Source organism: Symphalangus syndactylus, chromosome 2 (assembly GCF_028878055.3).
Source record: "Symphalangus syndactylus isolate Jambi chromosome 2, NHGRI_mSymSyn1-v2.1_pri, whole genome shotgun sequence".
Taxonomy (NCBI): domain Eukaryota; kingdom Metazoa; phylum Chordata; class Mammalia; order Primates; family Hylobatidae; genus Symphalangus; species Symphalangus syndactylus.
The window spans coordinates 143890413-143918324 of NC_072424.2; the positions used below are offsets into that span (position 1 = coordinate 143890413).

At 46.4% G+C, this 27912-nt stretch overlaps 1 protein-coding gene across 8 annotated transcripts in view; it reads right to left on the minus strand.

Moving 5' to 3' along the window:
* The window catches only part of RPS6KA2 (ribosomal protein S6 kinase A2), a 451644-nt gene that overhangs the window by 17298 nt on the left and 406434 nt on the right, over window positions 1–27912 (minus strand). For all 8 annotated transcript variants that reach the window (XM_063623636.1, XM_063623635.1, XM_055269515.2 and 5 more), the window contains 3 exons: window positions 20126–20256; window positions 17904–18029; window positions 1545–1634 (listed from right to left, as the gene is read on the minus strand). In XM_063623636.1, the coding sequence (XP_063479706.1) occupies window positions 1545–1634; window positions 17904–18029; window positions 20126–20256 (347 nt within the window). The remainder of the gene's footprint in view (window positions 1–1544; window positions 1635–17903; window positions 18030–20125; window positions 20257–27912) is intronic.

A 27912-nucleotide genomic window follows, 5' to 3' on the forward strand; every position in this document is an offset into this window, starting at 1 on the left:
CAGGGACTAAGGACATACGAGATGGGCGTGTCTTTAGCTGAGATGAATGGCTTCATGACTGCCAGGAGATATCTGTTATTTATTTATTTATTATTATTATTATTATTATTATTTGAGATGGAGTCTCGCTGTGTCACCTAGGCTGAAGTGCAATGGCGCCATCTCAGCTCACTGCAATCTCCAGCTCCTGAGTTCAAGCGATTCTCCTGCCTCAGCCTCCTGAGTAGCTGGGATTATAAGTGCACGTCACCACGCCCAGCTAATTTTTGTGTTTTTTAGTAGAGACAGGGTTTTGCCATGTTGGCCAAGCTGGACTCAAACTCCTGACCTCACGTGATCCGCCTGCCTCAGCCTCCCAAAGTGCTGGGATTACAGGCGTGAGCCATAGTGCCTGGCCTGCCAGGAGGCTAAGAAATGCAAATGTTGGCAAACCACCTTGCAAGAGCCGGGCCTCAGGGCAGTGCTTTTCAAACAGTAACGTGCATCCAATCCAATCTTGGGGATCTTGCTAAAATGCACGTTCTGGTCCTGCAGCCTGAGGTGGGGCCTGGCCCTCCGCATTTCTAACCAGCTTCCCATGATGTCTGTGCTGCTACCGCACGGACAGCACTGAGTGGCCAGGCGCTGGGAGCGCAGACAGGCTAGGCAGAGTCCAGGGCGAAGTTACGTATCAGAGCCGTGCTGTTGCTTCAGAGAAGCAATAGAAAAAGATAGTTTTTTCCATACTGGCTTTTATCTCATGAACTAAATAAAAACAATATGCTCTGATTATTCTCTTTATCTTTTGGTTTTTTGAGACGGAGTCTCTCTCAGTTGCCCAGGCTGGAGTGCAATGGTGTAATCTCGGTTCAGTGCAACCTCCACCTCCCAGGTTCAAGCAATTCTCCTGCTTCAGCCTCCCAAGTAGCTGGGATTACAGGTGTGCGCCACCACACCCAGCTAATTTTGTATTTTTAGTAGAGATGAGGTTTCACCATGTTGACCAGGCTGGTCTCGAAGTGATCTGCCTTCAGGAGAACTCAAGTGATCTGCCTGCCTACGCCTCCCAAAGTGCTGGGATTACCCGGCCCACTCTGGCTATTCTTATGCCAAGCTTGCATGTTAAGACCGTTTGCACGCAGCAATCACTATGCATGAGGGAAACTGAGGTAGGCCCAATATCCTGTGGCTCAAGGTTCAAAATGCTAGAATCAGTTTGGAGTTGGAGCGTGAGGAGGAAAATTGTCTCCTCTCTCTGCTCCTGGATCCCAAACCCTGCACCCCATGGGCCTCTATGAGAGACTCCACCTGTGGACTGTAATTCACACAAGCTCTCTCTTCCACTGTTTTGCTTGCTTCCTCCATGACTGGGGCGGTGGCTGTCAAAAAGACTTGAGTACACAGTCCAGCAAGTCAGCTCCAAGTGACTGAGATATGTGGGTGGTGGAAACCAGCTGAGACAGGCATGAGATGTGAGAAAGCTTGCTCTGAGTGAATGGAAGCTTTTTTGTGTCAGTTGAAGAAATAGAAGGAAGTGGAGATGCTGCTCCACGGGGACCACTCACATCCTTGAGGGTGATGATGTTTGGGTGCTGGCCGTACCGCAGGAGGATCTCGATCTCTTCCGAGGGGTCTCTCTTGCTCTTATCGATGATCTGGAACAAACACAGCACATGGCAGTGAGGGGGTCTACTTTAGGCTTTCGGGTGGTATCTGCTAGTGGACCATTGAGTTTGGATAAAGTGTGGCCCCAGGTGGCCCAATCACTACAATCTCACACCCGACCAAGAGATAACCTGAGATTGCCTGGAAATTCATGGCAAGTCCTTTCTTTGACAACTAGCGTAAGATTTACATCTAAAAAGAGGAGTACAGGCTGGGCAAGGTGGCTCATGCCTGTAATCCCAGCACTTTGGGAGGCTGAGGTGGGCAGGTGGCTTGAGGTTAGGAGTTTAAGACCAGCCAGCTTGGCTAACATGACAAAACCTGATCTCTACTAAAAATGCAAATATTAGCCAGACATGGTGGTGCGTGCCTGTAATCCCAGCTACTCAGGAGGCTGAGGCATGAGAATCACTTGAACCTGGGAGGCAGAGGTTGCAGGGAGGTGAGATAATGCCACTGCACTCCGGCCTGGGTGACAGAGCGAGACTCTGTCTCAAAAAAAAAAAGGAGTACAAGACTTCAGACATGAATTTTAAAGTGTTATAAGGTTGAGTGGAGACACATGTGTAGGGAGCTCATGCAAGTGCCACCAAATAACAGACTGTGTCCCACCCTCACAGTGGGCACCATCCACAACAAGCCTCCAGCCACTGTGCACCTCCTGCCTTGTTCCGGGAATTACAAACCAGCCACAAAATGAGGTGAGGCGCATGGCTCTCACCAAGAGATGCTGGGGATGGTGCGCAGGCCAGACCTGCCTTGTTGTTTAGACATACGCAAGCTCCCTTCCCCCGCCCAGCATCTGTATCCGATGTCTTAGGATAACAGATAAAGTTGCTTCAACCCCATGGAGACATATGGTTTCTGAGGACAGGGTGTCGGGATTTAAGCCTACCTTGGAAACAGGAAGTCACTGTTGGCCCCTGGTGGCTAATCCCTCTGGAGGTGCCTAAGTCCCGCCCTTGCTGGGACAGGACCAGTGGGAGGAGGGCACCACACTCATGGGAAATTGGCAACGTGTATTTTGCAAACAACACTCAGAGCAGAAGAAAAGCGATTGGAAACACCTTCCTAACCATGATTTGTACTATTCTCACATTAGTTCAACCTAATTTTAAAACAGTCTCTATTTAGAGAATGTGCAGTCATTTTACTACTAGAATATGAGGGTGACTTGCTTTTAACTTCTATCATCGCAAAGTCTCTAGGCAGAGCTTTGCATAAAACTCTATTTCTTTAATTTTTTTTTAGAGACAGGGTCTCCCTCTGTTGCCTAGGTTGGAATACAGTGGTGCAAGCATAGCTCACTGCAACATCAAACCCCTGGGCTCAAGCGATCCTCTTGCCCCAGCCTCCAGAGTAACCAGGACTACAGAGGTGTGTGTCACCTCACTCAGCTAATTTTTAAATTCTTTGTAGAGGTGGGGTCTTGCTGTGTTGCCCAGGCTGGTCTCGAACTCCTGGCTTCAAGTGATCCTCCTGCCTCAGCCTCCCAAAGTGCTGAGATTACAGGCATGAACAACTACACCTGGCTATTTCTTTACTTTAGAGAACCAAACGCTTGGGTAGCATTTGACTCACTGCTTGTAATCTGTCCCCTAGTCACCCTTCCTCCACTCCCCATCACCATTATAAAAAATCACCATAGTGCCAGTTCTCACCCCATTATAGTTTTAAAGGATGCTCTGCCACGGCCACCATTCAGCTCTGACTGCATCAGTGGCCCATGATCTGTGAGTCCTAATAGCTTGGGTTGTAAACAGGCAGAAGAGTTAGGGTCCCTTTCTGGACACAAAATTTGTCTCCTGCTGCTGCATTTAATTGTACTGAAGTTTTAGCTAGGACACCCCCAAATAGGACACTAGGACTATTTCTATTGCCAACATAAATGCATCATTCTCAAGTACAGACTTTTAAAACAATCATTCAAGGAGGGGTGGGGGACTTTCCCTAACGTGCCACAGCCTAAGCAGGTCCTGGGACGCTCGTCCTGCACTCCTTGTAGGGAAGCTGGCCGCCAGGTACCCGAACTCCTCTGCTCCCAGCTGCCTGTGGGTATCCCGTCTATCAGGGCCGGGATCCTGTCTTTGCAATTGGAGAAGGTTAAAATACATTCATAAATTTATTACAAAATTCAGTAGAAGATTTTTTCACAAATATGATTTCATGATAAAGGGATGTGTTCTTAGCATGAATCTGTTTTATCACGCTCACAATGGAACAAGATGCAGAGTAAACAAGAAAGTGGAAGCTTTTCCTCCACCGCCCGGGACCATCTTCAAGATACAAGGAGTAAAAAAGGCCTACGCGGGCAGGTGCATCCTACGCCATCCCTTGTTTTAAAAATGGAGAGAAGAATGCAGATAGACGCATCCATTTCCTTGTGGGTGCAAAAAATAACCCTGGAAGGAAGGAGGTAACATTTAATTGCCTTGCCTTCCTGTGAGGAGGGGAACAGGGTGCCTGGGGGGCCATGGGTGGGAGGGAGACCTTGCTGTATCCACATGAATTTTTAAAAATTTTGAACCACAAGAATATATTGTCTATTCAAAATATTAAATAAAAACTTCCAAAATGTATTTTGTAAGCTGAAATTGGAGGACAATGTGACTATTATTTTAAAGAATCTGGGACTACAGATGGCTGCCTTATCAACCGTAGTATCTATTTTATTTCTATGTGTTCTTTTGTTGTAAGTCTTCAGAAAAGTTCTGACTTACAATGATAAGTATTTGTAAACAGTTTTCAAAGACAGATTACCTTAAACTCTTGCTTACTTTAAAAACTATCTTAAATTGTAATAAAAGCTAGCATGTATGTGCACACGTGAGGCACACTGGATTTTAACCCATCGGAGCCAGTGTCCTGGTCATTTGCTAGAATCTGATACACATTTAAGCATGCATGTTGACTTTTATTACATTTTAAACATATTAGTTACACCTTTCAAAATCATTTAATTGCCTGGTGGAACCCCCAAAGCACCTCTGTCAACAACCAAACACCACACACCAGCTGTTCTCTGAGGTGGCATTTGAGGAAATGGAGGAAAATGAAAGAAGCCCCCAGGCCCAGGTCCTGTGGGGGCAGGAGCTCATCTGGAGGAGACTCCAAGGGGCCCACGAGTGCTGCTGTTTCTCACCGCAGGGTAGAGCCAGGGGTCAGCAAACATCTGGTTTGCTCCCGAGGGGAAGTCACGTTTGCTGTCTCAGGCAAGAACGCTGCTGTGGGTGTGGGTAGCTTGGCCCGTGGCCATGTCACTCGCTGGTACCTGAACGTGGGTGTCTGCAGGCTCAGCTCCCGTGGAGGGCTGGAAGGGTGGAGGAAGGCGTTGCTCCCGGGGAGGCCACGTGCCGTGTGGTTGGCGGCCCAGCTGCTGAGCCAGTCTGACCCCCGCTGAGACCCGGCCTCCCCGTCCACTCCCTGTGGGGTGGCGGGAGCTCCCTGGGCCTCTCTACACCTAGCTTTCTTCATCTGTAAAAACTAGAAAATACCAGGTACTCCTCTGGCTCACTGTTAAGATTCAACAAATTAATATGAATCGATCCCTTCATACTCTCCCTGGTACGTAGAAAGCACTTGGTACAAGTGAGTTATTCCTATTACAGAGATAAAATAGAATTACCCTGATGTCCCCAGGCAAGGGACCAAGCAGCTGTGACCTGCCACATTTACAGCCCTGAAATGCTGCTTTCAGTCCTGTCTCTGAATCCTCACTGTGAGTCAGTGCCATGAAGCAGTGTGATGTTCAAAACTAATGTCGGCAGTAGAGGGTGTTTCAGTCAAAGCCCCAGAAAAAAAAAAAAAAATCAGATGTCACACCAACTGGGTCAACCCAGAGGGCTTAATTAAAGGATCGTTTGCAAAAGAGTAGAGTGGCTGGAGGGTCAGTGGCCGGCCAGCAAGGCACAATGTAATGCCTTGGGGACAGTCCTGGCTCCCAATGCCAAAGAGCTGCGCAGGGGCAGTCACGGGACCAGAAGGGGCTGCACGGGGTGGGGAGGGTGAGTCACAGGACCAGAAGGGGCTGCATGGGGTGGGAAGGTGCACCCTGACAGGGGCTGTGGGCAGAAAGGCCTTGGCCTGACACTTCTCTTCCCACCCTTGTCCTGTGGTGTCTGTCTCGCACTAGCAGAACTGCCCAGAAGCCAGAGGCATGGAAGTGGTCCCTAACAGTCAGCCTCCTGGCTTCCTTGCCTCCTGGCCTCCAAGCCTTTGAGGCACAGGGCAGCGAGGAGGGTGGGTTTGCATGGGAAATGGCGCCCCCCGTCCTGGAAGGGAAGTCCCACAGACTGGGGTCTCCTGCCTCAGCCTCCCGAGTAGCTGGGATTATAGGCACGTCATGGCGGGAATAGGTTCTCACACGGCCCTCCTGGGCTCCTGCCTTCCCCTGACCTGGGAGAATTATTCCAAATCATGCCTGTGCAGACAAGGCTCTGACACGAAGTGGTAAGGCAGTTCTGACCCAGCGTTTCCGTCCCAGATGCTGTCAGGAAGTGCTGGCTGCTTTTCCCTGTAACTCCTCTTTTTCTGAAAAAAATTTTTTTTTGCTTTTGTTTTTATTTTTGCGTGGAGGGTGAGCTATTTGAGAAAGGTAAGGCTGGAGAGTGCTAACCTAGGAGCGGGCCGTGAGGTGTGGCTACGGTCCTGGAGTAAGTACATGACCTGGATCTGCTGCGGGCAGCCGGGGTTTGGACGCGCTGTTTAGGAGCACCAGGGAGTGGGCCCCAAGTGCCTGCCAGCGCACTTCTTCTCTGTGGGGTCGGTTTCTTGGGCTTGACCGTGTTGGTCTCGCTCTTATTAGAGCAAGCTCTGGTGGATGGCGTTCCTCATTCTGAGAATAATATTGTTTTATAATCTTCATTATGCAACAAAACAGGGAGGCCTTCTCAGTAAGTGTGGGGATGAACAAGGCCTCCCCTCCAGGCTGATGCTCAAATAACACTGACGCGCCACGGAGTAGGAGCGGTGTGGTGGGGCGGGCGACAAGCTCGCTTAGCTTTCTTTTTCTCATCTGGCAACAGCTGGTTAGAAAGGACTCCTACAACCTCCAGAAAAGGACATTCTCCAGGGGTTGGCCACCCACCACAGCCAGTAAATAAGCTTTCCATGGTGTTGCCGCCAAGCAGGCTGAATATTTCCACCTTGCTTACAGATGCTAAGTCAAGGTGTCTGAATATCCACGAAGCAATTCTGGGTGCAACACGGATGGCACACCACCACAATCTTCCTTAGCAGGGACGCATGCGGCCACGTGCCAAACACTGTCATTCCTGCTGGCCGAAGGCGACAACAGGAGACTTCGCTGCTCTTGATAACACCTTTCCTCCTGCTGGCCAAAGGCGGCAACAGGAGATTTCACCGCTGTCGATACACCTTTCCCTCTTGCTCTGGTCTTTGCGTTTCTCTACCTTACCTGTCTTTCTCGTCTCTCTCCATCAGTGGAGACACCGTCTCCCGGGACACTGAACAACCTGACCAGATGGCTTTGAGGCAGTAACTATGCGGGCGGTGGCGTGAGCTCACAGGCTCGCAGAACACTCACGCTCGGCAGGGCGTTTCCCTTGACTTGCCGAAAGGATCAGTATCGTATTTGAAACAAAGGTAGGAGAGCATGTAATCATTTGTAAAATTTAACAGATACCTTCTCCTGTAAAATTAATTTAAACTAATTACAGGGAGAAAGAACTCCTGTTTTATCCTGGTAGAAAAAGTTAAAATTTCCAAGCTCATCAGTTCTCCTTCTAAAAATAAGCTCTATTCATGCCAAGCATCTGTCTTAATTCCGTTTCTTTTTTGGTTGACAAATTACACACACAGTGCGAAGATGGGCACAGAAACACCACGTTCTTTTCAACGGTCTCATGTGAGTATAGACTGGAGCCTCCTCAGGAAGGCTGGCCCGCGCTCCAGGCCTGCGTGGTCATGCCACATCACTACAGTTAACAGCTGGGTGACACGTATTCTTGCACAGTTCTAAGGGTCTCACTTTATTTCTTATCACATTCTGTTGCTAAAGCAAACTAAGGTACTTTTCATAACATAATAAATATTTGCTACTGAAAAGGGAGAGTAGCTGCATCTTAACTCAGGTGCTTCTTTCTGCTGTCATTCCTGCTGGCCGAAGGCGACAGTCCCAGCCCCACTGAGCTTGCGCGGTCTTCTCTCCTTCTCCTGCACGAGCTTTCAGACAATCGAAGGGAAATTTACAAGCGGAACTGTCAGTGAACAGGCACGGATATTGGTACCATGTGTTTGAAGATACAATAGGCCAAGAGAAAGAGCCAAACCAACTGTAAAGCTCATTTAATTTCAGATTCCGGAGTTGCACTCCACTTTTTGGTATCGTTTCTGGTTCTGTCATTGACACAATTCCTAAATGGCTAAGCTGTGAGCTCCCTGGAGCAGGTTTGTATTCTCACCTTGCCCTGCGTCTGTTGCAGTAAAAGCGTCCAATTAAAAAAAAAAATTCTCAGTGAATGAAAAAAGTAACCAGCTTCCTGAACAAGCGGATTGCTGCAGAATGAAATGGATTCCAAAGGCACGAAGTGCTCTGTTGAACAATTATATTATAAACCCCGATTTTAAAAATTCGAGTTTGAAGTAAAGCTCCTGACTCATATTTTTTTCTTGTCTTTATTTTTAATTAACTAATTAATTATTTGAGATGGAGTCTCGCTCTGTCACCCAGGCTGGAGTGCAGTGGCACAATCTTGGCTCACTGCAACTTCTGCCTCCCAGGTTCAGATGATTCTCCTGCCTCAGCAGTGGCATGATCTTGGCTCACTGCAACCTCTGCCTCCTGGGTTCAAGCGATTCTCCTGCCTCAGCCTCCTGAGTAGCTGGGATTACAGGCACGCGCCACCACGCCTGGCTAATTTTTGTATTTTTAGTAGAGATGGGGCTTCATCATGTTGGCCAGGCTGGTCTCGAACTCCTGACCTCAGGTGATCTAACCACCTTGGCCTTTCAATGTGCTGGGATTACAGGCGTGAGCCACCGTGCCCGGCCATATATTTTTCTTTTAATCAACACTTAGCCTTTCACTACCAAATATTTATGCTAAATGAAGATAAGGAGCCTCTTTGTTGTCTGCTAAAATTGAGTGAGCTCCTGCCATGTGCCTGACTTTCTTGAGGTGCTGAAACTACAGCAAAAGCAAAGCCTTTGTTGCCCTGGAGTGGATGCCCTCACAGGGCCGTGCACACAGACAGTGAACAACCCATGCAGGGGGAACGTGCCATAGGGAAGATGATGTGGGTGAGGGGGGCTGCTGGCTACAAAAGATGGAGGCGGGGAACTAAAATCAGGGCATCCTGTGGACTTTGGGTGCATATTTGTGTTCTCTGGTTGGTCCTGACTTGGAAGCAGGGACAGAACTTAGGAAGCTGTCAGTCATTCATCAAGTCCTGGCCGTGTGGGGCTGACTGTCACAGAAGTTATAGTTCAGCTTCCTGGGCTGTCACTAGAGATAGCAATCTGGCTTCCTGCAAGCCTGACACAGCTGCTGGCCTCCCGAGCTATGTATTGTAGATAAAGGGGCTGGCTGCAGGTGCGGGTCAGACTTCTGTTGGGCACCCGGCCTGGCCACCATCTGCTGTGTATCCACTCTCAGCCCCCAGAGCCTGCGGAAGGAACCAGCCTTGCAGACACTGGACTTTAGCCCAGTGAGACAGATTTTGGAATTCTGACCCCCGAGCTGGAAGACAATAAACTCAGGTTGTTTTAAGTCACTAGATGCTGGGTAATGTGTTACATTCCTAAACAATAGGAAACTAGCCCTTGTTGAAAGACCGGGAGAGGTTTGCAGTGGGAGAGTTGGGAACCAAGTTTGGGCTGGTGGGTGGGAGCCTGTGAGACAGGCTCGGGGACACAGTAGTGGGCAGGAGGCACATGCTACATCTTATTGCTGACCGTCCTCCGCCGCATGCCTGCTGGGAGGGGCTGAGCATACGAGAAACAAAACCATGAGCCAATCACATTAAGCCTTTCTCGTTTGGAAAAAAGAAATGCAGCTCGCTGCCAGTGCTCATTTAATTTTACATAAACACGTTCATTGAGGCTGAAGCAAATCTGATTTTCAATGTGAAAATAAAATTTAAAACCTGTTACTGGAGTTATTTCTAAACAGAACTAATATCAGAATCATCCAAATCATCAGAATTGTCTATTTTGGAAAAATTGGATTCATCACATGCATCTTTGGCCAACAACTGTTTGAGAACGAAGTTAACATCCCATGTAGGAATGCTACGTTTTCTAGGATTTGACATTATCAGCAATCGATTATGAGTATATTTTATAAATGGAAATGCCACTACTAAAAGCAGAATGCTATCGATAGAATGATGTCCTTTGTTTCCAAAGTTGGTATACTAGAGCGGTGCAAAAATAATAATAAAAGCGAGATATTTCGCGGCAAAGTTATCTCCGGGCAAACGCTGCAGCCGCAAGTGCCGCCGGTGAGTATTCTTGGGGAAAACGGGCAAAGGGTTAAATCCTCCAGAAAGGCAGCTTCCCAATGTGTGTTTCGAGGAGATACAAATGCCCAACCAATTCCACTGAGGAGCTTCTTTGATTAGAGAATGCCTGTGCAGAGACACAGGCTGGACAGAGCATCTGTTCTGGCAGGTGATACAGTCATTTTCCCATCTTCTTTGAGTCTCTCTCTTCTGGTGGAAGAAAAACTTATGCCACCATTTTCCTCAGTCATGCAATTTGTTACCAAAGCTGTCCAGTCTCCTTCCTTGTCCATCTAAATGTTGCTTTCTTTCTTTTCTATTTTCTATTTTATTTAACTGCTCCTAGTCTCGGCCTCCGTGCCTGTGAACGCTCCTTTCTCTGTGTTTCAGCTGTGGCTGTGAAGGCACCTACAGCCTCTGTCTGTCTCTGCACCACTGCTGTTCTTGAGATGGTTAATGTTGCTCCTCCACACAGCCTAACTCTCAACTGCTGTTTCTTTTTGCTTCAAATTTTCACATGATTTCTATTAAAAATGTATTTTGATCCCTAAAGACAGGACTGGCCTTGACCTCTCTCTTTCCAGGTTTGGCCACAGTGGTTTGACTCAGCTGCACAGCCACCTCTGTTCCCCAGGACGGGTGCAGCTAACGCCCCACGTGATACTGGGAAGCCCCATGGTGAAGCCATCCACTGCTTTCTCAGTGGCTTAGAATTCTTTGCAGGACCTGGCACTGGATCCTCTGGAGTGAACTTGAACGCAAGCTCCCCTGAGTCCTCTCCTTCTCCAGCCCCGTGCGGCTCACTGCAGCGCCAAGCGTTAGGCCATGGGCTCTTTCAAGATGTAGCTTCTGCAACAAGCCCAGGCGCTGCCCTGAGGACGAGCAGGCCGTGATCCACAGGAGCTGGGGCTAGTGCTGCCAGTGACCTCGGAGCATAGACTGAAAACAAAGGTCTACATGAATGCAGACCATCCTGAATGCTGTGGGGAAGGAAGCTGGAGCAGCTGCCGGGGGCCGGGGCCCTGGCTAGGGGCCTCACAGCTGAGTGCTGGAGGAACCAGGTGCGCTGTGCCCTCGGAAGTGAAGCTAGAGGAAGCGGCCCGGCTGCCACTGAGCATTTACACAGCTGAACTGTGGCCCACTTGGTGGGGCAGGACCTCTCACTGGGGTACACCCAGACTCATAAGACCAGGAGACTCAGATGCGATTTTACCTGGAGCTCCACTTGTACCTGGCACACCTTCCCCTTACAGCCTAGGGACCTTGGCTGTTTATCAAACAATGGATTTTTCTTGCAGGTCCCGTGACTTGAACTTTCCAGCTATTCTGAAGCCCAGCCTTACTGCCCAGCCCCATCTGCTTTCATGGTTTGGGCACTCTGAGATGCATAGAGCATCTGGCTGAAACGGAACACTGGGGCTCCCCGCCTTATGACGAGTGGGTCTGCTGGACAGGGGTCGAGAGTGTGCACTCGGGGTCTGACTGCTTGGACGGGAACCTGCTCTCCCACTGACCGGCTGCGACCTCTCGCATATGTGTTGAACCATTCTGAGTTTCTGTTCCCTCCCGGGGATAATGAAAATAATTACACCGTGGGGTGCTGTGAGGATTAAATGACTTCACACACACAGAGCACTTATAGCAGTGCTTGGCATGCACTGAGTATGAAGTATTTACTCTCGTCACCCTCGTAACTCATGTCACCATATTCTATCTAACGCTTGCAACTCCTGGTCTCAGGAACTTCAGTTCTTGGGCAGTTTCCTCTTCCTATGTGTACTGACGTTGGTGTTTTGCAAAAGAGGGTCAAGGTGGCAAAACTGGCACTTGAATGATGTAATGTAGTTTTATGCCTATTGTGACATCTATAATAAATAAAAACTTGAGTCATTAGTAGAGATGGCCAAGAACTGTCTCAAGGTATGTGTATTAAGCTTATGAGAAGGGGAGATACTAGTGACACAAGCTAACATTTCTGTAGTTAATTAGCTATGATAATGTGTAGACGGTTGACCCTTGAACAACACTGGGGTTAGAGGTACCGACCCCTCAAGAAGTTGAAAATCCACATATAATTTTTGACTTCCCCAAAACCTAACTAATGTCCTACTGTTGACTTAAAGCTTTACCAGTAACATAAACAGTCCATTAACACATATTTTGTATTTGTATAATGATACACTGTATTAAGAATAATTATACAATTATATGCTGTATTAAGAATACAGCATATAATTCTGTAATAATACGACCTAGAGGAAAGAAAATGTTAGTAAGCAAATCATAAGGAAGAGAAAATGCATTTAGTGTATGGGACTGTATTTATGGATATAGTGAGTTTATGCCATCTGTTCACAAGATGGATCGTCTGTCTGAAAAGGGGGGCACTCACAGCTGCAGACCTCAACCTGGGGTACGTATCATGCAATTCAACTTTTTTTTTTTTTTTTTTTGGTCATGTCATGACTTTTCTCTGCCTCTTGGGAGCACTCACAGCGTCCCTAGTGGCATGGCACTTCTTAGTGGTTCTATGGTGTTATTCAAGGTTTATGGTACTGCACTGAACAGGGTGAAAAATATGTGAGAACCATGAGATACCATTTTTTACTGCTATTCCCAATTCCCCGGAGAGAAAAACTCCTCACACGGAGACGATGAGTGTCACAGGACGTTTACAGCGGATCCTTCCAACACCTGAGCTCACTATAGCAGCAATGGAAGGCCGCTGTGAAATTCTTATAGTAGTGCCATATTCACCACAGTTAATTTGATGCAGCTATGATTTAATGCTGAATCTATGTTTGTTGACATTTCTCTCAACTGCAAATGGCGCCACGTATGGTCTATGCTTGAGCACACAAATTTTGATAAATTTTAAGTTTTTATAATAAATCTGTATATTTTATAGTAGAAAATGATAAAATAGACTAGCATCCATGTATATTTTATGCATCCTGACATACCATTTTCTTAATTTTTTAAATATTTCTAGGCTATGTGGTTTGTCTGTGAGTTTCTTCAAATTGTAACAAATGTCTAAAAAATTTTCCGGTATATTTACTGAAAAAAAATCTGCATACATGGATCCTCACCATTCAACCCCGTGTTGTTCAAGGGCCAACTGTATATAGTTACATATTCCTACATATTCCCCCACCAACATAATGCCAGGAATCCTTCCATTTATACAAATCAGCAGTATCTAGAATATGTACCTAATTATATTAAGCAACAAAGACCTAAGAATAAAATAAAAACAAATAATTCCCTCTCTCAATTCTTATAAAGTGAATACAGCATCTTTGATGGAATAGGAATATTATTTTTCCTTTCAAATACACCTCTCCCTTTCCTTTTAATCCTCCTGGATCACGATTACCTCCAACACTTAATAGTTACTTCTATTTTAATCTTATTTTAAATGAAGGGTGCCCTAATGCGTGGACAGCAATGCAGCCATCCGTCATGCTATTTTGAAGCCCTATACAACTTCATCGCCCACCACTAGTCTCCCTGGATTGGTTATAAAAACAAAGGCAGACTTTAGTTTTACATTAGATTACTTAGCTGTTTTGTCCCAATAAAATGGCTTGTAGTTATTAGAAAGTAGGGCACATCTGTTCATCTACAATGTGTCTGATAAAAGGAAGAGGAAGCGCTGAGGGAACATAATAGCTTTTCTCATTCAACCATCAGGGCACTGGCTGGGGGCACTGGCTGGGGGCAGAATGCGCTGCATCAAGTCCAGCCTGAAACAGTGCCGCGTGCGTGAGAAGGAAGAGGGTCAGTGTCTCCCCACCCGAGGCCGGACTGCCCCAGTGAAGGATCTTGGACATTCTAGTGTTGTTTGCCAAAGTCGAGAGGGAGGGACAAGCCTGGGAATCCAGGTTGTCATTCAGCCCATGTTAACTGAGCCCCTGCTCTAAGCTGGGCACTGTGTTGGAGATTGTGATAGCTAGAATTGGTCCTAAAATTAGGACTAAAATTAAGACCAATTCTAGCTATCACTTCCCACAACCTTTAGCACAGTACCCAGCATATAGCAGGGACTCAAGTTAAAAATGCAGCTGAAAATAAATGCAAATCGAACAATCTTCTTGTCTGATTTACTCAGGTAAACTGGTTTAAGAAGAACCTTAAATGTAGTTTATATTCAGGGTAACTATGGTGGCAAAATTAGAAACCTGCAAAAATGCAGAAATAACTTAAAACAAAATATAATGATATTCTAAGAATGTGAGAACTACTATGATTCCATATTCATTATGAACCTCCGTACCCGACCTTCATAGAGGTGAAGAGCTGGCCCCACTCTCCTCTTAGAAGGACCTGCACTTTAAGTCATGGCCCAGTCACAGTGGGGTGGGGGTGGGGCGCCGCCCTGCAGCACGTGGGGAACACTGAGCTGTTGGTCGATCATCATCCTGTTGCTAAAGGACTCACCAGAAACTCAATGAAGAAGAAAAACTCCATCCTCATCTCCAAAATATCAGCCTCCTGGCCTTTATCTACATGAGACCTGCCCTCACCCACAAGGATGCTGAGACTGGGCTTCTCAACCTTTCGTTGGGGCAGCAGGTTGTGGGGGCTGTCCTGTGCGCCGCAGGACGCTAACCAGCTTCCCTGACCTGTATTCACCAATGCCAGGAGGCCCTGCCCCAGCTGGAAAAACCAGAAAGTCTCCAGACATTGCCAGTGTCCCCTGGGGGCCACAGTTACCCCAAATGAATATGACTGCCCTGGGCAGAATCCATCGATTCTGGTCACTCTCCTCATTGTTTAGTAAAGATTGCTGCATTTCTCTTTCTGTCATTACTCGGTGGGGACATTTCTGGGTCATCCATGCCATTGAATGGGTGGATGCCCTGTCTGGCTCTGACGGGACTGCTTCTGACGCAGACCCCGTTTTTATCCATGAGCCAGGGGTAGGTGGGCTTGTATACGGCTCAAGCGGCAACCGGGAGTGGTAAAGCTGGATTCTAGTGACAATCTCGGCTGGACCCTGCTGAGCTGAGATCCAACTCACACATCAGACAATTAGCTGCCACACGCTTAGTTCTAGGTCATGTTAGAAGTCACCAACCTTTGCTGTTTCTTAGTCCATCAATAGGTGGGGATGCTGCTTCTCATGAACAAGTCAGCAGATACAGACAATGGCCAAAAGTTTTTCAACTACATTCCACCTGAAAATGCTGAAAACAAAACCGCACAGTGCTCTGCACTGGGTCAAAGCAGTTTTGGTAACAAGTGGACCCATTCTAAATAACAAGCTCTTGCACAAAAATGCCAATTCGTCCATCTTGGAAGGAAATCCAAACAACCGTGTCTACCTGCAGATAAATGAACTTATTGTCACCGCTCCCTTGACCGGCTGAAACGCGCTTCTGAAATGGCTCTCGTCATAGGAGCCTTCTGGACCACGAGCCACATCTCTCTGAAAAGTCCCGGGCCGTTCATGGGGCTGCACCTTCCCGTGCTTGGTTAATTTATGCACCTTCCAGACAACACATTATTACCCACTGTAGTCTCAGAAGGAACAAGGGAAATCCCTGTCATGTCTGCTGGCCACATTTGTCCAGGGAACTTCAAGGTTTGTGAAAGAGAAACAGGAAGACCAGGCTCTTTCTTCTACCATCGGCCAGAGCCACAGTGCCTGGCTTCTCTCCCTGAGAGCTGTTGCTGAAATTCCACAGTTTGACCTCAACAAGATCTTTGAGGACTGAGGAACTGAGTTTAAGCTGTGTAACAAAGCTGAATTCAGACAGTGTCTATATAAGAGCTGGATATGGGAATATCAGGAGAAAACACACCATCGCCTCGTCACTGGGGGATTTACTTGCAGAGGCACAAAATGGGGGCTGATCCGCCTCACAGTAGCAGGCTGTTTCTAGAAGGGCGCCGCGGCTGCTGGGCTGACCAAACCATAGGCTTGTTTCTTTGAGCTCACTGGGAAGCAGGGATTGTTTCTGGGATTGCTGTCTGTCACCTGACAAACAATCTAAAGAAATCCTGTGAGCAATGACTCAGGCAGAAAAAAATTCCAAGGAGCATATGTAGGCTTACGAAGCATATGTGAAATACGTTTCAAAGAACGAGTGAAATTCTCTTGTCTAAGGCAGAATACAGGTCTACTCTTTACCACTGGAACATCTGGACACAGGAACAGCACCTGGGTATGCAAATGGTAGGCACCCATCTAAGTTCTCCTTTAAAACACTCTCCCAATGAGATGGAGGAGCAGGACAAACCAGTCTCAACAATCCAAATCCTAGAAACGCATGAAGCCTACGCGCCCCAGGCTGCAGAGGCAACCACTTCATAACAAAACTTGGTTTTCTCCTGCTCTTCACACCACGGGTGGACATGCTACCATGACAGTAACCCTCGCTGCAGTCTCCACCCAATTACAGTTCCAGGAACTGTAAATCATGATCTATTTCCTTCCTTTCACCCTTCCTGGATGTGTTCAAGACTCTGGGCAGACTAAACACAGAGATGGTATCAGAGCAAATCGCAAACTGATTATTTCTCCATATTTAAACTTTCTTTTTTGTTTGAGAAATTCAAGATAAATTTGTCAATAATCCATACATTCTTGACCCAAACAAAATCAAGGGACCTGAGATTTTTTTTCGGCTTGCGTCTTTTGTGACAGCAAAGCGTTTTCCCAGTGCACGAAACATGGTAGACATTCCCAGTGAATATGCTTGAGGATCCCAGGCCATGCTTGAGGATTACCCTTTTGAAATACCTGTTTTCACAAAATGTCAGTGGAGCTCTGGGCAAATTAGGATGGAACTGGGTCATCTCAACACTGTCATTGTTTTGAACAATCTCTTCAGAGTGTAGGAGAATCACAGTTGATGAAAATTACTCTTTTTACATTACTTGCTGGCTGGGCAGATGTTCTTTGAAGGGCAAGTGTAGCACCACGTGCTGCAGATGTGTCTGGGAATAAGCTAGGAGGGTCCTGGTCATGATGGCAGCACAGGCTGGGACCTCGCTCTGCGACAGCCTGGGGTTCAGCTCCACTGGAAAGGGGCAGACTTTCAAGTGTCTCTTGCTGTCTTTTGGAGAGGATGTACAATGTATCTTTTTTTAACATACATTTCATTCTGATTTTAGCAGGAAGCTTTACCTTTAATCCACATTTTACTAACCAAAAATCTCTAGAAACTGGTATTCTGGATTCCCAGATCAAATATTTAAGCAGCAACAATTACAGAAGCTAAAGTTACTATGTAGAGATTGCCAAACCAGGTTATAAAGAATTGTTTCTCTATACTGTTCTTGACGGTTGGGAGTAAAACCATTAGCTCTCTGCCGAAGTTTGTTGTAAGTAATACAAGCTTATTTATTTCTTTGAGTATTTTCTTCCTCTCTCCCTCTTTTCTTTCCTTCCTTTCCTTGCCAAATTCTATACCTGTCCCTCAACTCTATTTTCTCAAAATACTGGGGCCTCAAAACTTTTACTCTTGGTGTATGTCATACACAAAACTACGAAAGGTGCTCAGTCCCTACGTGGTGGATATGACTGAAAATATTCATGATTTGCAAAACTACCTTTTAATGGGTGACCTCATATCAAAGCAAACTGAACTCCATCATATCAGAGCTTGGAAAATGGCAAATGGAGAGAATGTTCACTCAGGCTCAGGTGTCCCTGCTGGAGTCACTGCACAGCTGAGCACGCGAGCACATATGCTGTGCTCCTATGCTCCGTGCTCCCACGTGCTGTACGTGCCCCCACGCGCTGCACTCGCACAGGGCCCTGCTCACTCAGTAGGCCTGCCTTACCTTCACGGCGTACTCGGTGTCCGTGGCTTTATGCACACATCGCTTGCACACTGAGTAGGAGCCCACCCCGATGTCCTCCTTGATCTCGTAGCCATCAGTGAAGTGGATGTTGTTCCCATGTAACTGCTGCAGAGGGACCAAGAGAAGAAGAGTTGTCGGAACCTTCGTGCAAGGGGACGGTGCAGCTACACGCACACAGAATGTGGGGTGAAGAGAGGCGCCGACGGTGAACTGGGTGTGTGGAGGCCTGGGAGCTCATGGGTCCCGCTGCCCAAGGCTGCAGAGCTACTTAGTAATGTTCTTGACCTAAATCCCAACTTCTCCGATCCCTTGGGCTATGCCTCTTTGAGACACCAGGCCATTCTGTGTCCACTGGCTGGTATGTTTCTCGCAAAGATCTGAGAGCAGGAGAATGTGAACGTGAAAAGGAAGTGCTGGCAGCTACCGGGTGTGTGGCTCCAATGCCTGTGTGCAGAGCAAGGCTCTGGATGGAAACATCTCGTCGGAAATCTGACTCCATGGTGTCCAAGTCACAACCTGCTCTGACCTGCATCCAGCAGCCCCACCCACCCGCTCTTAACTAAGAAAGCCACCATGGCAGCCTGCACTGTCATGACAACGTCCACTTTACACACCTGTATTTCTCCAAAGGCCACAGGGAAGGAAATAGGATGGAAATCCAATGCCATCCAACTTACCCGGATTTAATTCTTAAATAAGTTTAATCATAATTAGAATTAAGTTTAATTAAGTTTAATCCCTTAGAATTCTCTGTATTCTGGTTACATTTATTAGGTGGGAAACTCATTATAAAAATATCACCTTCCAAAGACTTCCCAAATATTCCATTTCATCATGGGAAAATGATGCCCACAAATTAAACTGCTACCCTAGGGTCCTGGCTGGGCTCCACACAGTGAAGATGCTCCAGTCTTTGGCCATAGACACCATGGTGACATTCTTCCCAGGGCTTTACCTTCCCTCTTTAAGACGAATGCCAAGTAGGGTAGGAGCAAGGGCTCAGAACACCATGGGAGACCACCACGGAGACCACCACAGGGACCACCATGGGAACCACCACGGGGACCACCATGGGGACCACCAGGGAGATCACCACGGAGACCACTACAGGGACCACCATGGGAACCACCAGAGAGATCACCACGGAGACCACTACAGGGACCACCATGGGAACCACCAGAGAGATCACCACGGGAACCACTACAGGGACCACCATGGGAACCACCAGAGAGATCACCACGGGAACCACTACAGGGACCACCATGGGAACCACCACAGGGACCACCATGGGGACCACCATGGGGACCACCAGAGAGATCACCACGGGAACCACCACGGGTAACACCATGGAAACCACCATGGGGAACACCATGGGGACCACCAGGGAGATCACCACGGGAACCACTACAGGGACCACCATGGGAACCACCATGAGAGATCACCACAGGGACCACCAAGGGAATCACCACAAGGACCACCAAGGAGACCAACACAGGGACCACCAGAGAGATCACCACAGGGACCACCATGGGAACCACCACAGGGACCACCATGGGAACCGCCACAGGGAGACCACCACAGGGACCACCATGGGAACCACCATGGATATCACCTAAGGGACCACCACAGGAGCCACCACGGGAACCATCACAGGGACCACCATGGAGACCACACCAGGGACCACCACAGGAACCACCACGGGAACAACCACAGGGACCACTATAGGAGACCATCACGGGTACCACCAGGGGGACCACCACGGGGACCACCATAGGGACCACCATGGGAGGCCACCCTAGGCACCAGCATGGGGACCATGACAGGGACCACCACGGGAAATCACCATGGGGACCAACACAGGAACCACCACGGGGACCACCACAGGGACAACCAGGGGGACCGTCACAGGGACCACCACTGGAGACCACCATAGGGGCCCACCATGTGAGACCATCACAGGAACCACCATGAAGGAGCACCACGTGAGATCATCATGGGGACCACCATGGGGGACCACCACGAGGGACCACCATGGCAGACACTCAGAACAATGGGAAGTGCGAGGGAAGAAGAACTGGTGATTAAAGTCCACCCATCCTAAGCACCCAACCCCTGGGTGACTGAGGCCACACGGAACACCAGAGTCACCCATCATCCAAGTGCCCTCTTACCCCCAACCCACTGCAGGCAAACACAGTTACCTGCACGATTGGGTGAACTGGGACTTTGTGCAGATCTTGCTGTGAGGGCTCCTGGATCAGGCTTGAGGCCACAAAGCTGAATCCTCTAAACAGGTGATGAGCATTCGCACTCGGGGGGACGCCAGGAGAGTCTGCAGGTGACAGGAGCAGAGTTCAGATGCCACGAAAGCTGGGTGACCCTGGGGTGAAGTGATAGTGTGTGTGTGCATGTGGTATGTGTGTACAAGTCCATGTGTGCGTGTGTGTGTGTGTGTGTGTGTGTGCACGTGGTGTATGCCTGTGGTGGAGGAAAAGGTAAAACAGACATATAGAAATGCTGAACCAGATGAAACTACATTCTTTTGGGTCATGCTAATGGTTTCATTTTTAAATGGCAAAAATACCCAGAACGAAAACTTTAGGATTATCATTGATGGCATCTGTTAGTTTGCTAACTTCTGAATTTACTCTATATTCTTGACCACACTCCTCCACCCCTACCCACTCCAGACTCAGTTAAGAGAAAATGTGGCACATATACACCATGGAATACTATGCAGCCATAAAAAATGATGAGTTCGTGTCCTTTGTAGGGACATGGATGAAACTGGAAAACATCATTCTCAGTAAACTATCGCAAGGACAAAAAACCAAACACCGCATGTTCTCACTCATAGGTGGGAATTGAACAATGAGAACTCATGGACACAGGAAGGGGAACATCACGCTCCGGGGACTGTTGTGGGGTGGGGGGAGGGGGGAGGGATAGCATTAGGAGATACACCTAATGCTAAATGACGAGTTAATGGGTGCAGGAAATCAACATGGCACATGGATACATATGTAACAAACCTGCACATTGTGCACATGTACCCTAAAACCCTAAAGTATAATAAAAAAAAAATAAATAAATAAATAAAATAAAATCTAAAAAAAAAAAAAAAAAAAAGAAGGCACCAGTGACCTCAGGATAGAATTGTCAGTGAACATGAATCCTGTATCCTTAGCTTCTGGTCTCTAGGTTCGACAGGTCCCACCCCTGTGCCCACAGCTGCATAACTGCGTGTGTGCTATGCATGTGCTCTGCTCTTCAAGGACATTTGGGCAACATTTCTCCTGTCCACAGCAAGGCATAGTACAAAAGGAGTAATTCCCTTCCATTAAGATTTTTCTGATCTCTGTAAGATCTGTGTTCAAAAGCATGACTGCTGTGAGATTGATCCCATTTCAAGTTTATCATTAAGAAAAACAAAAGGAGAAATGCCTCGTGGGGAAAAAAAATCTGCATCATACATAACAGATGAGAGGTTAAACTCTCTATTGCCCAAAAGCTCTCAGAGATCAATGAGAAAAGAGCAAAATACTCAAAGGAAGGAATTTTGATAGCTACCATAGGCATGAAAAGATGCCCAATCTCTCTAAGGAGTAAACATACACATATTTAAATAGGATAACACTTTTGCCTAATGAATTAACAAAAATGAAAGAAATCAATCACATCTGGGTTTGGCTAGGGGGTGGACACTTACAATTGTAGGAGGGAGCATAACTGGCATAATCTTTTGGAAAGTCAACTGGCAACTTTTAAAGCCAACTTTAAAATTTCAAAATTAAAAATTTTGAAGGTAATTCTACAGAATTACTTTCAAAAGTGCACAGTAATAATGACAAATTGTAGATGACACAAACAAATGGAAAAACATCACATGCTCATGAATCAGAAGAATTAATATCATTAAAATGAACATATCACCCAAAGCAATCTACAGATTCAATGCAATCTCTATCAAAAAACCAACGTCATTTTTCACAGAATTAGAAAAAACAATCCTAAATTTAACATGGAACCAATAAAGAGCCTGAATAGCCAAAGCAATTTTAAGCAAAAGGAACAAAGCTAGAACTAGAAGCATCACGTTACCTGACTTCAATTATATCACAAGGAGATAGTAACTAAAATAGCATGGTACTGGTATAAAGATAGACACACAGATCAATGGAACAGAATAGAAAACCTAGAAATAAAGCCACATACAAAGTTGACAAAAACGTTGTGGGGAAAAGACACTCTTTTCAATAAATGATACTGGGAAAATTAGTTTGTCATAAGCAAAAGAATGAAACTGGACCCCTGTGTCTCACCATATACAAACTAAGAGATTAAAGACTTAAATATTAAAGATATCAACTAAGAGATTAAAGACTTAAGTGATGAAAGACCTGAAACAATGAAAATACTAGAATAAATCCTAGAGAAAACTCTTTAGGACATGGGTCTAGCCAAAGACTTCAAAAGTCTTTTAAGGGCTAGGCGCAGTGGCTCACACCTGTAATCCCAGCACTTTGGGAGGCTAAGGCAGGTGGATCACGAGGTCAGGAGTTCGAGACCAGTCTGGCCAACATAGTGAAACCCCGTCTCTACTAAAAATACAAAAAAAATTAGCCAGGTGTGGTGGTGCATGCCTGTAATCCCAGCTACTTGGGAGGCTGAGGCAGGAGAATTGCATGAACCCAGGAGGCGGAGGTTGCAGTGAGCCGAGATGGCGCCAGTGCGCTCCAGCCTGGGTGACAGAATGAGACTCCATCACACACACACAAAAAAAAGGCTTTAAGACCAGCATAAGAAATCATCAACAGAATGAACAGACAACCTGAAGAATGGGAGAAAATATTTGCAAACTATGCAACTGACAGGGGAGTAATATCTAGAATTTACAAGGAACTCAAACAACTCAACAACAATAACAAAACAACCCCATTAAAAATTGACCAGAGGACACAAATAGACATTTTTCAAAAGAAGACATAAAGAAGACATACAGATGGCCAAACAACATATAAAAAATGCTCAAGATCGCTAATCATCAGATAAATACAAATGAAAACCACAATGAGATATCATCTTACTTCAGTCAGAATGGCTATTACTAAAAAGTCAAAAAAATAACAGATGTTGGTGAGGATGTGGAGAAAGGTGGTGGGAAAGTAAATTAGTACAACCTCCATGAAAAACAGTATGGAAATTTCTCAAAGAACTAAATGGAACTACATTCGATGCAGCAATCCCACTGCTGGGCATTGCCCAGAGGAAAAGAAATCATTGTCTCAAAAAGATACCTGCACTTGGAAGCTTACTGAAGCACTATTCACAATCGCAAAGTCATGGAATCAACCTAAGTGTCCATCAACAGGTGATTGGGTAGACAAAATGTGGTACATACACACAATGGAATACTATTTAGTCATAAAAAAGAATGAAATCATGTCTTTTGCAGCAACATGGATGGAAAAGAAGGCCATTATTTTAAGTGAAACAACTCACACATGGAAAGTCAAACATCGCATGTTCTCACTCATAAGTGGGTGCTAAATAATGTCCGCATGTGGACGTCGAGTGTGTTGGGATAGAGAATGGAGACGTGGAAGGGTGGGAGAAGGCGAGGGATGAGAAATTACTTAATGGGTAAAATGAACACTTCTCAGGTGATGGTTACACTAAAAGCCCAGGCCTCACCACTATGCACTCTACCCATGAACAAAACTACATCTGTACCTCTGACATTTACAGAAATAAAATATAAAACAGGCTGGGCGCAGTGGATCACATGTGTAATCTCAGCACTTTGGGAGGCTGAGGTGGGCAGTTCACGAGGTCAGGAGTTCACGACCAGCCTGACCAACATGGCGAAGCCCTGTCTCTATTAAAAACACAAAAATTAGCCAGGTGTGGTGGCACGAGCCTGTAATCCGAGCTACTCAGGAGGCTGAGGCAGGAGAATCGCTTGAACCTGGGAGGTGGAGGTTGCAGTGAGCCAAGATCGCGCCACTGCACTCTAGCCTGGGTGACAGAGCGAGACTCTGTCTCAAAAAAACAAAACAAAATAAAAAAACAAGCAAACGAAAAAATCCCAAAGTACTTAGACATAAATGTAGAAAAAGTCTGTTTCAGTGAAACGACTTTTCATTGAAAAGAAAAAGGAGACACTAACTACTCCTCACTAAGACAGTCATGGTCATGGTGAACAGTGGCCCATCTGGACCAGGATGCTTTGTGATCATTGCTGTGTGAGTCCTGCCAGCGAGACCAGGGCCATCAGAAGGAGCCACAGTTGCATGGACTGACAGAGACGTGGCTTCCTAATCGTTTGTCAAATTCAAAAAAAGCAAAAAGCTGTTGAACAATACGAAGAACCCAGACATTATTTAAAAAATTAAATATATTTTAATATATATAAAAATAGGATAATAGAATAGATTAATATATTAAAATAGAATATATATTACACTAAAATAGAATACTATAATACATTATATAATACGTAAATTTATAATATATGGAAATATAATACGTAATTTTTCCTGAAAACACACATATGTACAAATTTAAACATTCTTATTTATATATCTTTTAAGACTCCATGTATGTACAGGTGTGTGTGTATTTGTATATTCTAGAATTCTCTACCCGCAGGCCTTTGTCTCTTAGCACTTCTTCCCCCACTCCTCTGTTTAGGTGCTGTACTTTGAAAGGAAAAAAGTGCACCTAGTTCTCAGTTTTATCTCCACACAGTGCGGCAGGTGTGTGGGGGTGGGAGGCAGCTGCAGAGAACATGTTTTTTGTTTCTTGGCATCACATTTTGGGGACAACAGTTATGAGGGCAGCCGCTCTGAAGCCCAGGAGCCAGGCCCCAAGCCGCGTAGGCCTCTGGTGCCAGTGGGGGCCAGGCCGTGGGCAGCTGGACAACGCAGCATCCCACTGGTGCTCTTCCCGGGGTAGGAAACTTCATGGACCCTGGCTCATCTTCAGTGTCCTGAACCAAGAGGCAGCCAGAGCCAGGTGTCGGCCCTCAAAGGGTCCAACAAAGGGGCCTTCACAGTCATCCCAGGTAGATGCCCACACGACCCCTGGACTAATGTGACCAGAGTTGGCTGTGTTTGGAAATAAACTTCCAAGGCGCCAGACTAGCGAAGCATTGTTAAAAAACCAAAGGTACACTGAGTGGTTTTTAGAAACGGAAATTCTGCAGTGCGACCCGGCAGAGAAGCTCGGGGCTTTCTGAGCGGCTCTGCTTCCGGGCACACGGAGCCGCTCGAGGAGGAGGTGCTCCTGCTACACGGGGTTTGCTCTCTGCACAAAGTCTGGCTTTGAGGTCTGCTTCCTCCCAAAGATCCCCTGAGCTACCACGGGCCGCAGATTCTCCCCCAGAAAAATGACACACACATGGCTACATCATGGTTTAAGAAATCTTCAAACCTGGAGGCATTTGAATGTCCTCCCTTAGGGATTTACTCAGAGCTTGAGCTGATTCTAGGGAATCCGCAGGAGCCACACGAGTGTGAAGTGCTGAGCAAGGATTGGGAGTCTAATTTACAGCCTGTGGAGGAGTGTGTGCGGGGGTGGGGGCACAGGCCATGTTAGCTTGACAGACAGTTTCACTGGTGAATGGAAAATCTGTAATTCCAATAAGCAATGTCTTCTAACCAACCAAGAGGCATGGAAGACACAGCCACAACCTTCCGTGGCCAGAGAACCGATGCCTCTCCTCACACAGACCAAGGAGAGGCTGCGGAAAGGGTAAGAGTAACAGCAATTTACTGAAGGCCAAGTGGGCCTCCACCAAAAGTTAAGAGGCTGACATTTGGTCGGTGTGGCTAGCTAGTAAGGAAATGACGGGTGGCCTAAATAGAATTTAAAGTACTTTATAATCACCTGGGGGATGCTGATTTTCAGCACAGTATTTAAGAAGAGCAAAAATGTGAGTTAGATAAAAGGAGATGTAGAACTACAGTAATTACAAACAACCTCTCATGGTCCTGTGGGTATTTCCTGATTTGTGGAGTCTGCCTGATCGGTTTTAAATCTTAGATTGGCATTTCCGGCTAAGCAGCATACGCCAGTGGGCAGCCAATATGTGATCAGGGAATAGAAACCAGCTTGAGCACTGGCTGAAGTTTCAGAAGAGACTGAAAGCCTAACTACAAGAAATTCCCACTGCGCGTCCAGGATCCGCTGCTTCAGAGTCACATTTCTACAGCTGCTCCTTCACCCAGCCATGCACTCAGCTCACATGCTTAGAAAATCCTACTCTCCTATACAAATCAGAATGAGTTTAATGTGTCTTTAGCCCTTCAATTACTACCTACCTCAAAGGCAAACTGTGGTGTGATGAAGTGAAACTGATTGGAGAACTGGAAACACTAAGGAATAAAAAAGCCAATTCTGAATAGCCCTGGAGTACATTGTATCTAATTATGTTTTCCTTTGGCTATTATTAAAATACAATGGAATTCTCTAAATGCTCAAAAAAAGCTTCTGGTTCCACTGGCCAACTAGGTTGGGGTTTAAATTCTTCACGGATAAGATAAAAGGCATGTCCATGTGAATATTAGAATTGACTGTATTAACATTTTCTTACCAAGCAGCACAAACATAGACTTTCTTTCCACATTTTAAACACACAGCCCCACATGTTGGCACCTCACAAGGACGTGTGCGCATTCTGTTAGGGACCTTATGGTCCTTGTGGACTCAGGGACAACAATCTCGTGGTCAGACCTAATTGCCTCCGAGCTCCTTTTACATTCAGGCCAACAATAGGTGGAGAAATATCATGACTTGCTTGGGTGACCTGTGGGCAGAGCCAGGATGGAATCCCCAAATCCTTCCCCATCTTTCCAAACTCAGAAACTGAAAAGTAATCCTGTTCTGTGAACTGGGTTAATTTTGTCAATGGGAAGGACTAACCCCAGCACACAAATACTTTCTAAGGAAGCTGAGAATGGGGTGAGGTGAAAATCCCACAGTCACTTACTGGAGAGAGCAGACCTAGAAGTGTTCTCCAAGGCAGCCTCATTACATCATGAATCAGTGATGAACCAAAGCTATAATGATAGTTTTAATTGTACCTGGGGACTGCAGGATGACCCAAAACAAGTAACTGAGCAGTTGGTGGCATGACTCCCTAGTTTACAGTGCACAGAATCAGCTTTCTTCCTGTTCTTGGTACCAATGTGGCCTGGGTCAGGAGCTGGCCTCGGCCCATCAAAAGTCCCACTAAAAGCCCCACAACCCTCCCTATCTGCACAAGCTCACACCCTCCTCAATGTGTTCATCTGGGTATGGGAAACAGGGATTTCACCAACAGCCTGAATCTGGAGGAACAAAGTGGATTCTCTAACTTCATCTACTTGACATTTTGTGGTTGACCATCTATTTGTTTCCTGATTATCTTTTAAAAAATAAGAAAATTTCAGATTCAAAAGCAGTGAGAAAAAATACAGTGAATCCCTGTAGATCCAAGATGCAGCCTGGCCAACCACCAGCTCCCTGGACTTGTCCCGCTTATGTCTACAGAAGGAGCTTGTGGATGGTCTTGTACATAACCAGCATACTGTTAGTGTTATGGACTGAATTATGTCCTTCCCAAATTCAAATGTTAAGGCCCTACCCCCAAGTGTAACTGTATTTGGAGACAGGGCCTTGATATGGTTTGGCTGTGTGTCCCCACCCAAATCTCAGGCTCTGTGTCCCTACCCAAATCTCATCTTGTAGCCCCCATAATTCCCACGTGTTGTGGGAGGGACCTGGTGGGAGATGACTGAATCATGGGGGTGGGTCTTTCCTGTGCTGTTCTCATGATGGTCAATGAGTCTCATGAGATCTGAGAGTTTTAAAAATGGGAGTTCCCCTGCACAAGCTCTCTCTTTGCCTGCTGCCATCCATGTAAGATGGGGCTTGCTCCTACTTGCCTTCCACCATGATTGTGAGGCTTCCTCAGCCATGTGGAACTGTAAATTCATTAAACTTC